The sequence below is a fragment of the Salmo salar genome, chromosome 03 (assembly GCF_965601325.2).
Source record: "Salmo salar chromosome 03, fSalSal1, whole genome shotgun sequence".
Taxonomy (NCBI): domain Eukaryota; kingdom Metazoa; phylum Chordata; class Actinopteri; order Salmoniformes; family Salmonidae; genus Salmo; species Salmo salar.
Window position 1 is genome coordinate 12,823,064 of NC_138293.1, and position 14,407 is coordinate 12,837,470.

The window sequence follows — 14,407 nt, forward strand, 5'->3', positions numbered from 1 at the left end:
AGTGTTATTAAAAGTCTCATTGAAAAATGATTCTGTGAAAGTTTTAAGGAAGTTATTGGAAAACCTCCAAATAAACCTATAATGTCCATTCTCAGAGTGTTAATAAAACCTCCAAGGAGAACAGTTAAGGAACCACAGTTGGTTACTACATGATTCCACATGTGTTATTTCATAGTTTTGATGTCTTCACTATTATTCTACAATGTAGAAAATAGTAAAAATAAAGACAAACCCTCGAATGAGTAGGTGTGTCCAAACGTTTGACTGGTACTGCATATTTGCATAATTTCAAAGGAACCAAATGTGCTGGCTGGGACTCAGTTGAGCTATTGTTATCTTGGGACAATGCTCAGGGACTCAACATCGCTGGTTGTTGAGTGTAGATTTCCCCGTGATTATGGAGAAGAGCCAATCAGGATTGAGATGCAGGTGGAGCTTGGGTATTCTTGGCTGCGTCAGAGAGCATAAAGAATTCACCGAGCTTCCTTGAGAATTGGGTCTGGAACCTCAACGAACAGGGTTGAGAGGGTGATAGGTACACAGTATTTAGCCATTGAACACACACACACACACACACACACACAAAAAAAAATGGATTTTTGTTGTGAGGAAGCCTCAGAAGACCTTGACAAGACCAAAAGGCTTTTGTAAGTTGTTGATGTAATTTGGTTTTGTAATTATTATTATTATTTTTAATAAAAGTTGTTAGAGGCATTATGAGCACATTTGTATTGTATTACATTTGCATAAATTCATCACATATGAAACATCGTAATGTGACTGGGCTATAAATAAGTGTACTATAATACATTTCTAAAAAGACCACTGAACATTCTTTCTGTATTCTTATCATTTATTCTGCAGGCATAAACCCTGGAAATCGAGACTCCACAACTTCCTCAATAGTCCCTCACCTCACTCAAAGAAGAAAATGCACAGGTATGTGACACTGAAAAAAATGTATATATCATTTTTCTGGTATGTATTTTAAATATGTTGTCATTATACCATCAACGTTATGTGCATGTGCTACAAAACAAACCCGTCACAGACATTCACACTGTTACTCAATACAACACATATTAACTTCACACTGTTCACTGTATAATAGAATAATGCATAGAATGGCTCTTTTATTTTACCTTTATTTAACTAGGCAGGTCAGTTAAGAACAAATTCTTATGTACAATAACAGCCTAGGAACAGTGGGTTAACTGCCTTGTTCAGGGGCAGAATGACAGATTTTAACCTTGTCAGCTCGGGGATTCGATCCAACGCTCTAACCACTAGGTTACCTGCCGCCCCAAAATTTGCAAAGGCCTACCTATGATTTGGCTGGAGGAATTGGGAGGACGTAATATACATGCATAATGATCCGCATGTCATTGTAGCAGTAAGGAGAAAACGCTGCATGAAACCTTCTACTCTTCAGTTAACACACACACCTCCCTCTCTCTCTCTCTCTCCCAGACACACACACACATTTACATTTACATTTAAGTCATTTAGCAGACGCTCTTATCCAGAGCGACTTACAAATTGGTGCATTCACCTTATGATATCCCACCTCTCTCCCTCTCTCCCAGACACACACACTGCTACCAACTTTGAAAACGTAAGGCACCGAACAGAATGTAACGAGCGTCAGAAAGAGAGAGTTTTGATGTAGTTTGGCCTATATGAATCAATCCTACCTTTTGAAGCACATCTCATGAGTTGCAAGACCCTTTTTATTTCTTCCTGTGCCAATCAAATTGGCCCAGACCTACTGTCAAGTTAGCAGGTTTTTAGCTAGATAGGTAACATGACTGAATAACGATGTTTGTTATCAAAGCAATAATTAACGGGCCGGGATTAGTTTAAAACCGCCCGCGACATGGTTTGTGAAATATCAGGAAGAAAAAAGGGTAGCTCCGTTTATAGGAGTAATATATTTTTGAACCGTTTGAGATAGAGACAAGCCGTTTTCTTTGCTCTAAAGCTGCAAGCATGTCTGTCGCGAAGCGGGTTTTCCTCTCTGGCACTGCTGTGTGACAGCGAATTTGCAACCCCTATACTCAGATTGGCCTGTGCTCTTCGTTATGTCAGGATGAAATTATATACAATGTATCAACTTTGCTCGCTCTGCGCACTGCTCCAGTGTATCAAACATACCAATGTAATAACAGAAGACTGATCAGGATCTCCATCCCCGCTCGCCATCAAGGCTCAATTCTATTTTAAAAACTGATGGAGGAGTCAGGGGCGAAAATCTGATATCAACTTTGGGGGGGACAATTACATGAAATTTTCTCAAGAGCAATTCCTGAGGGGGACACCAAAAGTAGTGCTGTAACACATAGCCTACATTGTAATATGGTAAATGTATATTGAGGAACCAAAGAAATAAGGTGTTTGCCGTACTCCTAACTACCGGTACCCAAAACTACACAACTACTCACAACAGCAATACCATTGCCTTTAACAAATCTTAGTTCAGTCACCAGTTTAATTTGAGAGTGGGGGTATCCATGGCATTTTCCAATTATGTTCCTATTTTACAAGTTAAAAAATTGAGAACCTTTCATAACGTTGCCAAACAAAGACTCAACAAACTTACCTGAGACTCCCTGTCTCTGCCAGTCTGTCCCTGCATATCTGTCCCCAACTCTGCTGTCTGTGTGCCATCTGTTGCCTGCTCTGCCTAATGACATCATTGTGAAACACTTCCATTAGAATTTATTTTCTTTCTTATGAACATTTTATCAACTAGTCTTTGAGATATTAGGCTACTAGTGTTCTTACTTTGCGTTTTGGTGTACTGAAAAATACTCTGATGTCCGTCTTTTATTTTTCTGCCATTTTTCTACCTGGCTGGCTGGCTACACACACACACAGTGTTTAGGCTATTTATAGTAGGAGATGGGCTTCTATCATCTTATCTTTTATCATTCTATTTGGGCTTCGATCTAAAAGCTAGCTAGCAAATGTGAAACGGATTAAAATGACAAGAGTTGACAGCTGTATGAGTTCACCATTTACACAACATATGCTGCAACCTTTTGTAATTTTAATAGTTTGTTTCATATTGGCTGGCTTCCAACAATAGCTGAATTTGCAAAGCTAGCGAGCACCAATTCAGTTTCAGTGGTGTTTGCTATAATCTTTGCTACCCGGGTTAAATAAAATAAATAAATAAAAGTTCCCTTGCGACAATTTAGCTTTTGCAACGAGACCATTAAATATATTTAAGACAATGGTAGAAGAGAGTGTAGTTCTGTTCAGTTTGGACTTCAGTTTATCGCTAACCTTATCACAGGGACTTTGAAGCACTAACTTACATCATCTGCATGCTGATCTTGGAATAAATTGACGATAGCAAAGATTCCATCTTTAACGAGGCCACATAAATGGAATAGGTACTAGCTAGCTTAATAGTTCATATTTGCGCGCTAGCTCTGCATATTCAGCTAGTGTGTGTGCGCGATTGACTGGATTAACCTCACGTCAGTTACGTTCATTGAGTGCCTCTGTTACCTAGCAAGCTAAGGAACTGGCAGTGGATCAAACCATTGTGAGGAAAAGGGTGGGGGGGTCGCAATCTTTTGAAACTTAAAAACGCGCTATTAAGTGTCTATAATCAGCACAATTGCTTTCATTGCGTATTATTAATATTATTTAAATTACATAGTTATCTTTCAGTGATATATTGGGGGGGACAAATCATATTTTTCCCAGGATGGGGGGGTCGTGTCCCCCCCGTCCCCCCCGCGATTTCCGCCCCTGGGAGGAGTAGATATGCAGGAAGAGTGGACAGAGAGAAGCAGGTGGGTGAGGGCTGGCAGGTGTTACAGCTTGCTGATCACAGCTGCCACACATGATAAGCCCATGAAAGTGAAGTGGACATTATTGGACCGGTGCATACAAGAGACTAGTTGCTGTTGCTTTAAACATTTACTGAACTCGTAAACAATTGACAATGTAAACATTTCATAACAGGAGACAGCGGGTTCTTTAGAATGGTAGGGCCGAAAATGTTTGTAGTATTATATGAAACAGTATGTTTTGATTATATTACTGTGGTACCAGTATACCTTGCAACACTAATTCAATTAACCTATTCCTATATTTCAACCTCTTTTTGTTCTTTTTTTTATTCGCAGACAATCTGTTAAAGAGGCGAAACAGTGGGGACAATCCTTAGAGAAACTACTCAATCATAAATGTAATTTCTGTTTTATATATACAGTAAATATATACAACATATTTTTGTAAATATATAAAACACACTACCAGACTGCAGATTATGCCTAAATCAACCCAAATATTTTCTCTCCATTTTGCTTCTAGGTGGCCAAGTGGCATTTCGGGTCTTCCTGAAGTCTGAGTTCTGTGAGGAGAATCTGGAGTTTTGGCTTGCCTGTGAAGAGTTCAAGTCCATCACCAGTCCAGAGAAGCTTGCCTGGAAAGCTGCTAGCATTTATGAAGAATTCATCCAAAGTGACTCCCCTATGGAGGTAAAAACACATTATATTATCATTATCACAGTACCATCATGTATATCACTTCATGTTCCTTATAGTGATAATAAATGAGTGGCAAGTTATACAGATTCAAAATAATCATATTTAGAAATTCCCAATGAGTAACTCTGTAACTGCTGCACAGTGGGAGAATATAATCTTTAAACTTTCCAGGATGACATGAAGGAAAACTATAATAGATTTAAAAGTAACCTACATCTAAAACCAAATTAGATGAAGAACGACTGACATGTATGATAATAGTGTATAAATAGTGTTATTTAAGGTTGTGTTGAGTGTGATTATTGCATTTTTTTCTCAAATCAGGTCAACATCGATTACCACACAAGAGACACCATTGCTCAGAGTCTCCACAAACCAACGCCATCTTGTTTTGACGGTGCCCAGAGGAAGGTCTGTAGCCTTATGGAGAACGATGCATATCCTCGGTTCATTCAGTCTGACTACTACAAGGACCTGTGTGCTGGTGGCAGGGGCTTAGGAAAACATACAAGAACTTGAGAGTGACTGACTCAGACTCCAACAAAAATGTACTCAGGAAATCCAATTCTCTGCTCTTCTCTTGAAGTGTGCACTTGACTTGAACACTCCCTCACATGGAATGGACTTGAACACTCCCTCACATGGAATGGTTCACCCGATAAACAACTGACAAATGCTACTGACTTCAAGTGTCTGTGTTATTTGTATATATTGATGGTGATGTATATTTGTAAACTTGTAATATTTCATATTTAATAATTCCATTGTAAGTTGTACTTGTAATTTAGCTTGTTGCTATAATGATTTATTGTACATTTAAAAAAAAAAACATAATCATGGATTTAGCGATGTGAAAATTCCTCCAGCCAATGATTACATCAATCCCATGTATAAGTACAAGTACCCTTCTGGAGGAGAGTAGAGAATCGGGGTGCGGCCTTAGTCCTCTTCATCCCCCTGTGGCGTGTTAGGGCATCGACCATGACTCTCCACCTACACTGAACATTGCAGCAAGGTCTCATCTGATAACACAATCATAGCCAGATATTGCAGCCAAGATTCAATCAATCAATCTATCCATCAAATGTATTTATAGAGCTCGTTTAACATCAGCAGATGTCACATAGTGCTTATACAGAAACCCAGCCTAAAACACCAAAGAGGAAGCGATCCAGAAGCAAAGTGTCTAGGAAAAACTCCCTAGAAAGGCAGGAACCTAGGAAGAAACCGAGAGAGGAACCAGGCTCTGAAGGGTGGCCTCTTCTGGCTGTGCTCGGTGGAGATTATAAGAGTACGTGGCCATTAAGGCCAGATTGTTTTTCAAGATGTTCAAACCTTCATAGATGACCAGCAGGGTCAAATAAAAATCATAATCATAATCACAGTGGTTGTAGAGGGTGCAACAGGTCAGCACCTCAGGAGTAAATATCAGTTGGCTTTTCATAGCCAAGCATTCAGAGGTTGAGACAGCAGGTGCAGTCCAGAGAGCGAGAGAGAGAGAGAGAGAGAGAGAGAGAGAGAGAGAGAGGGATAGAGAGAGAGAGAGAGAGAGAGAGAGAGAGAGAGGGATAGAGAGACAGAGAGACAGAGAGGGATAGAGAGAGAGAGAGAGAGAGAGAGAGAGAGAGAGTCAGAGAGGGATCGAGAGAGAGAGAGAGAGAGAGGGATAGAGAGAGAGAGAGACAGAGAGAGAGAGAGAGACAGAGAGGGATAGAGAGAGGGATAGAGAGAGAGAGAGAGAGAGACAGAGAGAGAGATAGAGAGAGAGAGAGGGATAGAGAAGGTCGAAACAGTAGATCCGGGACAAGGTAGCACGTCCGGTGAACAGGTCAGGGTTCCCTAGCCGCAGGCAGACTGGATCAGCAGCACAACCAGGTGGACTGGAGATGGAGAAAGCGTGGAGTCGTCAGGCCAGGTAGTCCTGAGGCATGGTCCTAGAAAGAGAGCGAGAGAGAGAGAGAGAGAAATGGGAAAATTAGAGGGAGCATATTTAAGATCACACAGGAAGCCAGATAAGACAGGTGAATGACACCAAACAGGACAGACTGACACTGTGTATATACAGTATATTTACATATATGTATATACTGTATTCTACTGTATTTTAGTCAATGCCTTTCCGACAATGCTCATCCTAATATTTATATATTTCTTAATTCCATTCTTTTACTTTTAGATTTGTGTGTATTGTTGTGAGTTGTTAGATACTACCGCACTGTTGGAACTAGGAACACAAGTATTTCGCTACACCCGCAATAACATCTGCTAAATATGTGTATGTGACCAATACAATTTGATTTGATTTGAACAGACCACCAACTTACTAGCCTGAGACAAGGTTGAGTATAGCCCACAAAGATCTCCCCCACTGCACGAGCCCGAGGGGGCGCGAAACCAGACAGGAAGATCACGTCAGTGACTCAACCCACTCAAGTCGAGTATAGCGAGAGAAAAAGCCTTGCAAGATGTGATGCACACCTCCTAGGGACAGCATGAGAGAGCACTAACAAGCCAGTGACAGCCAAAGGCAGAGAATCCCAGGGGGGGGGGGGGGGGGGCAGAGACAGCAAGGTTGGTTCTTCACTCCAATGCCTTGCCATTCATCTTCACACCCCTGGTTCCAGACTACACTCAACCATAGGACCTACTGAAGAGATGAGTATTCGGTAAAGACTTAAAGGTTGAGACCGAGTCTGCTTCTCTCACATGGATCGGCAGACCATTCCATAAAAATTGAGCTCTATAGGAGAAAGCCCTGCCTCCAGCTGTTTCGTTAGAAATGATAGGGACAATGAGGAGGCCTGCGTCTTGTGACCGTAGCGTACGTGTGGTATATACGGCAGGACCAAATCGGAAAGACAGGTAGGAGCAAGTCCATGTAATGCTTTGTAGGTTAACAGTAAAAGCTTGAAATCAGCCCTTGCCTTAACAGGAAGCTAGATAGAAAGGCTAACACTGGAGTAGTAGGATCAAATGTTTGGGTTCTAGTCAAGATGCTAGCAGCCGTATTTAGCACTAGCTGAAGTTTATTTAGTGCTTTATCCAGGTAGCCAGAGAGTAGAGCATTGCAGTAGTCTAATCTTTCGGGCGGCAGCGTAGCCTAGTGGTTAGAGTGTTAGACTAGTAACTGAAAGGTTGCAAATTCAAATCCCTGAGCTGACAAGGTACAAATTTGTTGTTCTGCCCCTGATCAAGGCAGTTAACCCACTGTAAGAATTTGTTCTTAACTGACTTACCTAGTTAAATAAAGGTAAAAAAAATAATAATCTCAAAGTGACAAAAGCATGGATTATTTAGAGATTTATCACACCAGACTGTGACTGAAACAAAGTGTGAGACCTGGGATAGGGACATTGTCATTGGATGTCAGGGTGTTGGGAAAAGGAGGTGTCTGGTTAAACAAAAGTGATTTGGAATCTGAATTGAAGATGCACACAACCTTCCCAGTCTGCATATGGATCAAAGATCATTTATAGAGGAAGAGGACACACCACATTTATTTTATTGTGTTACTATTTATTTATTTTTTGCGAATGTTCTTATTTTTTAACTCTGCATTGTTGGGAAAGGGCTCAACAATGCAACCGGACTGCAAATTGTTGTATATTTCATACATAGGCTACTACATACAAATCTACTGTACAAAACTTCTTGGTCCTTAAACAATGATTATGAAGCAAGTGCCATGGTATTATTCTTGTATGTATTAGCAATACCGAATACCAATTCATGCTTGCTGACTAACTATTGGACTTGACCATAAGGTTACAGAATGTATACATTTTGCACAGAGGTTGAAAGAAACATTTAAAGCTAGCAGGTATTGAGCGAACTGTGATGTGCTTCTCATAATCAGAGCCTAAATGGTCATCATATTGTCAGAGTAGTCATTACAGTATCAATTCATTTTAATTGCACACATTTTAAATCAAGCAGCAGATAATAATCGGATCACTGTGCTAAAATAGGCCACCCTCGGTCCCAAAATGGTCCTCTCTGTGTCCTCTTCCTGTTTCCTCTTCCTGTTTCTGTCTTTAAAACACATTGTGTAAGGAGAGAGTAAAATCCACTCTCCTTAAAACATACAATTTATAAGAATAATAAACCTGATGCAGCTTGAAGATAATAACACATTGTTAAGGTAATCAGTTTGCCTTCCATATTTTAGCCAACATTGTCCTCTGGTGGTATAAGAAATTGACCCATAAGAGGGGTTCTACTAAGTTATGTGGAATTGTTTTAAAAAGGTCATACCAAGGATCCTTTTGCTATTTGATTTAGAATTTTAAGACCCCTTGAAGTATAAAAAAAAATCACCAAAAAAATGCTTTCTTTGGGGAGGGGGGGGCTTACTGCTATTAGCCGATACAATCACATTGAATAACAGATTCACTACATGGAAAAGATAGTCCCCCCCAAAAAAACATTTAAGGACATTTTTCTGAAGTGTCTGTCCTATATCTGAGAGATATACAGTAAGAAATATCAGTATTTTTTATTATTATTATTTTACATGCATTTAACCCTGTTACGCGGAGCAGGAGAACCCAAGAGCAGACTCAGACGAGGAGACTGGGATAAAGTAACCAAGGTTGTTACGAATATAGGTATCCTGATGGTGTGTCCTGTGTGTATTTCTTTTCTCTCCTTCTCCCCTCACAGGTGACAATCATCATTCCCCAATCAGTCACCAATCAGTCAGTAATCAGAAGACACCTGCACCTTTTCCATTACCCTATCACATCCCTTTCCTTTGGTTTAAAACCCCAGTCAATCTCTCTCTCTGGAGTTCAATCTCTCTCTGTGAGCTCGATCTCTGTGTTTAAATCTCTGTCTCAAGCGCTTGCTATTTCTCTCTCTTTGTATGCAGATCGCTCATTTGTGTTGCCCATTACATGTCACATTTGTCTGGTACCTGTGAGTATTGCTTTGTTGTAGTGTTGACTGTTTGTTTGTTAGTGGGAAAAGGGGGTACCAAGACAAGTCGCCCATGGGCATACATTATACAAGGGAAAACAGGAACAAACGGCTAAAAACATAACCTTTGCTCAGTCAGTCTATGATCTGGCAGTGTGGAAGTGGCAGGGCTGAGTATTTGTAGAGGTCTTGATTATGGAACAGGTTGCAGCTGGTGGGGATCTGCTCTGACTCCAGCACACCTGTCTCCACCCACACAATCACACACACACAAAGAGAGAGAAAGGGAGAGAGTACTGGGGGAGTGTCGGCAGGTTAGGGAGACACAGGATGAGCAGTAGAGTTGTGGTAGGCGCAGATGTAACAAACCCTTTATTTTTGGCACTAAACAGTCTCCATATGCAGTATACTGTACTTCCATTGATTTTTTTTCAACTGGTACCTATTATGGTGGCGGTGTATGTACCTTTAAGTTGGTTGCGATCCGCAACAGCTGCTATCCCACAGTCCCCATTATCACACAGTCCCTGCTATCCCACAGCGGCTGCTGCTATCCCACAGTCCCTGCTATCCCACAGCGGCAGCTGCTATCCCACAGTCCATGCTATCCCACAGTCCCTGCTATCCCACAGCTGCTGCTGCTATCCCACAGTCCCTGCTATCCCACAGCGGCTGCTGCTATCCCACAGTCCCTGCTATCCCACATTCCCTGCTATCCCACAGTCCCTGCAATCCCACAGCGGCTGCTGCTATCCCACAGTCCCTGCGATCCTACAGTCCCTGCAATCCCACAGCGGCTGCTGCTGCTGCTGCTATCCCACAGCTGCTGCTGCTATTCCACAGTCCCTGCTATCCCACAGCGGCTGCTGCTATCCCACATTCCCTACTATCCCACAGCTGCTGCTGCTATCCCACAGTCCCTGCGATCCTACAGTCCCTGCAATCCCACAGCTGCAGCTGCTGCTGCTCTCCTACAGTCCCAGCAACCACTTCAGTTTGTCTGGTCATCATTACCACTGTTCGACATTGCAGCTGGCAGTGCAGGCGACCGCCGACTGACTGATCTACAAAGAACCTTCCATCATAAAATAACTACTCACTATTATTTGTAGATCAGTTCCCCTATAAAGACATGCTAAACTTTGGGAATATGGATTTTTTTTGCACTCTAGTGCAGGACAACTGTTTTTCACAGCATTGCAACCACTTTTTAAAACATTAATTGATCATTTGACATACTTTTATTTTTATATTACTTTATTTATGCCAGCATTTCTTTAGTGTACACCAGTACTGGTATGATGAAAAGTGTACACCAGTACTGGTATGATGAAAGCTAATAAGCGATAGGGTAGGCTATATGTAAAGAAATACACTTTTAATAAAATACAAATATATGTCATTGAAATGACTCAATGGAGTCTACAAAACTTAAATTGGTCGATTGTGCTGGGCAACAGGTTATATAAAGAGTGCTCCACTCAATGCAATACAATACACTGAATATGAATTACATATTGGCATATAGAGAAATATATATATTCTACGTACCGATGTAAAAGTGGGGTTGGGAGTATTCAGTATTGTCTACTATATATGGTGTTATTTCATGGGGCACTGAATAATACGGAGTGTTGCTGGCCTTTTACTACACCCATATTTTCCAATCAATCCCCTAGTAAAGTATAAAAGTGGTGGAAAGTGTATTTCATCCTCATATTGTGCTGATTTAAGACTTTAATGGGGGCAATCAGCAGTTGTTACATCCATTTTTGGACTTATAAATTAATGATATGTACCCATTGAGTCTTGAATAATATAACTTATAAACACCTCATTAGCTTATTTCAACTGTCATATCCCATCAGAACACAAAATATAAGCTTGTTTTACTCCAATGTTTGTAAACAAAGTACAGTGCATTCAGGGAGTATTCCCTTGACTTTTTCTACATTTTTCTATATTACAGCCGTAATCTAAAATTGATTAAATTATTTTGTTCCCATCAATATGCATACAATACCCCAAAATGACAAAGCAAAACAGTTATTTTATTTTTGCTAATAAAACCCCCCTGAAATAACACATTTACATAAATATTCAGACCTTTTACTCAGAACTTTGTTGAAGCACATTTGTTGAAGCGATTACAGCCACGAGTCTTCTTGGGTATGACACTACAAGCTTGGCACACCTGTATTTGGGGAGTTTCTCCCATTCTTCTCTGCAGATCCTCTCAAGCTCTGTCAGGTTGGATGGGGAGCGTTGCTGCACAGCTATTTTCAGGTCTATCCAGAGATGTTCGATCGGGTTCAAGTCCAGGCTCTGGCTGGGCCACTCAAGGACATTCAGAGACTTGTCCCGAAGCCACTCCGGCATTGTCTTGGCTGTGTGCTTATGGTTGTTGTCGTTTTGGAAGGTGAACCTTCACCCCAGTCTGAGGTCCTGAGCTCTCTGGAGCAGGTTTTCATCAAGGATCTCTATGTACTTTGTTCCGTTCATCTTTCCCTCGATCCTGACTAGTCTCCCAGTCCCTGCTGCTGAAAAACATCCCCAAATCATCCCCACAGCATGATGCTGCCACCACCATTCATCACTGTAGGGATGGTGCCAGGTTGCCTCCTTGGCATTCAGGCCAAAGAGTTCAATCTTAGTTTCTCCAGGCTAGAGATTCTTGTTTCTCATGGTTTGAGAGTCCTTTAGGAGCGGGCTGTCATGTGCCTTTTACTGAGGAGTGGCTTCCGACTGTCCATTGTACCATAAAGAACTGATTGGTGGAGTGCTGCAGAGATGGTTGTCCTTCTGGAAGGTTCTCCCATCTCCACAGAGGAACTCTGGAGCTCTGTCAGAGTGACAATCGGGTTCTTGGTCACCTCCCTGACCGAGGCCCTTCTCCCTCGATTGTTCAGTTTGGCTGGGCAGCCAGCTCTAGGAAGAGTCTTGGTGGTTCCAAACTTCTTCCATTTAAGAATGATGGAGGCCACTGTGTTCTTGGGGACCTTCAATGCTGCAGAAATGTTTTGGTACCCTTCCCCAGATCTGTGCCTCGACACCATCCTGTCTCAGAACTCTACGGACAATTCCTTCGATCTCATGGCTTAGTTTTTGCTGTGACATGCACTGTCAACTGTGGGATCTTATATATGTAACAGTTTAGCTTCTGTCCCTCTCCTCGCCCCTACCTGGGCTCGAACCAGGGACCCTCTGCACACAAAGACAACAGCCACCCTCGAAGCATCGTTACCCATCGCTCCACAAAAGCCGCGGCCCTTGCAGAACAAGGGGAAAAACGACGTCAAGGTCTCAGAGCGAGTGACGTCACCTATTGCAACGCTATTAGCGCGCACCCGCTAACTAGCTAGCCATTTCACATCGGTTACATATAAACAGGTGTGAGCCTTTCCAAATCATGAACAATCAATTTAATTTACTACAAGTGGACTCCAATCATGTTGTAGAAACATCTCAAGGATGATCAATGGAAGCTCAATTTCGAGTCTCATAGCAAAGGGTCTGTTTTTATTTTTAATACATTTGCTAAAAGTTTTTGCTTTGTCATTAAGGGGTATTGTGTGTAGATTCATGAGGAAAAACATTTCTTTAATAAATGTATGAATAATGCTGTGCCTGTCCTCCTATAGCTCCTCCCACCAGCCTCCACTGATTTCTAGACATCTTTGAAGTGAGTCAGATTAATCGTTTTCCGTCTTAAGGGGCAGTGTTGTATTTTGAGACAGGCTTGAATAAGCGAAGTAGCCAATAGGCAGAGGGTAGCATAATTTGTCTGATTCTCTGTAATAATAGTATGGGAATAATAATGCTTTTTATTTTGTAAAGTGTTCAAACAACGCAACAACATGTTCAGTCACCTCCTTGTCTGAAGGACAAGTTGATAAACAGGTTCATGTCAAACCCTGCATTGTGATCAAATAGCCACAGTAGGCTACATGGCCACTGTTAAAATGTAACTTAAAGCGGGTACATGGAGTACAGAATTTTCACAATGTTTGAGTTTGTGCTCTGCCATATTGTCAACATACTGACATTTTCAACCTCTCCCTGTCTTTTCCTGTCGTGCTCGGTCCTCCTTTTCCTGTAGTCCACAATAATCTCCTTTGTCTTGATCAGTGTGAGGGAAAGATTGTTGTCCTTGCATCACACGGTCAGGTCTCTGACCTCCTCCCTATAGGCTGTCTCATTGTTGTCGGTGATGTGTCATCGGCAAACTTAATGATGGTGTTGGAGTAGTGCCTGGCCATGCAGTAGTGGGTGAACAGGGAGTACAGGAGGGGACTGAGCACGCACCCCTGGGGAGCTCCAGTGTTGAGGATCAGCGTGGCAGATGTGTTGCTACCTACCCTCACCACCTGGGAGCGGCCCGTCAGGAAGTCCAGGATCCAGTTGCAGAGGGAGGTGTTTAGTCTCAGGATCCTTAGCTTAGTGATGAGCTTTGAGAGTACTATGGTGTTGAACGCTGAGCTGCAGTCAATGAATAGCATTCTCACATAGTGTTATTTTTGTCCAGGTGGGAAAGGGCAGTGTGGAGTGCAATAGAGATTGCATCATCTGTGGATCTGTTTGTGCGGTATGCAAATTGGAGTGGGTCTATGGTTTCTGGGATAATGGTGTTGATGTGAGCCATTACCAACCTTTCAAAGCACTTCATGGCTACAGACGTGAGTGCTACGGGTCTGTAGTCATTTAGGCAGGTTGCCTTTGTGTTCTTGGGCACAGGGACTATGGTGGTCTGCTTGAAACATGTTGGTATTACAGACTCAATCAGAGACATGTTGAAAATGTCAGTGAAGACACCTGCCAGTTGGTCAGCACATGCCCAGAGCACACGTCCTGGTAATCCATCTGGCCCCGCAGCCTTGTGTATGTTGACCTGTTTAAAGGTCTTACTAACGTCGGCTACGGAGAGCATGATCACATAGTCGTCCGGAACAGCTGATGCTCTCATGCATGCCTCAGTGTTGCTTGCC

The 14,407-nt window shown here is 42.0% G+C and overlaps 2 protein-coding genes across 2 annotated transcripts in view; one reads left to right on the forward strand and one right to left on the reverse strand.

Annotated features, from left to right (window-relative positions):
* Nucleotides 1-349: 349 nt before the first annotated feature.
* On the forward strand, nt 350-5,188 carry LOC106598560 (regulator of G-protein signaling 2). The gene is made up of 5 exons (XM_014189599.3): nt 350-647; nt 865-939; nt 4,143-4,204; nt 4,330-4,496; nt 4,830-5,188. The coding sequence occupies exons 1-5, from the start codon at nt 592-594 to the stop codon at nt 5,022-5,024; spliced, it is 555 nt and encodes a 184-aa protein (XP_014045074.1). The 5' UTR covers nt 350-591; the 3' UTR covers nt 5,025-5,188.
* Nucleotides 3,921-14,407, reverse strand: part of LOC106598552 (beta-1,3-galactosyltransferase 2) — a 53,552-nt gene continuing 43,065 nt past the window's right edge. The window contains exon 2 of the transcript XR_014391838.1: nt 3,921-6,439. The gene's annotated coding sequence lies outside the window, so the exon portion shown is untranslated. The remainder of the gene's footprint in view (nt 6,440-14,407) is intronic.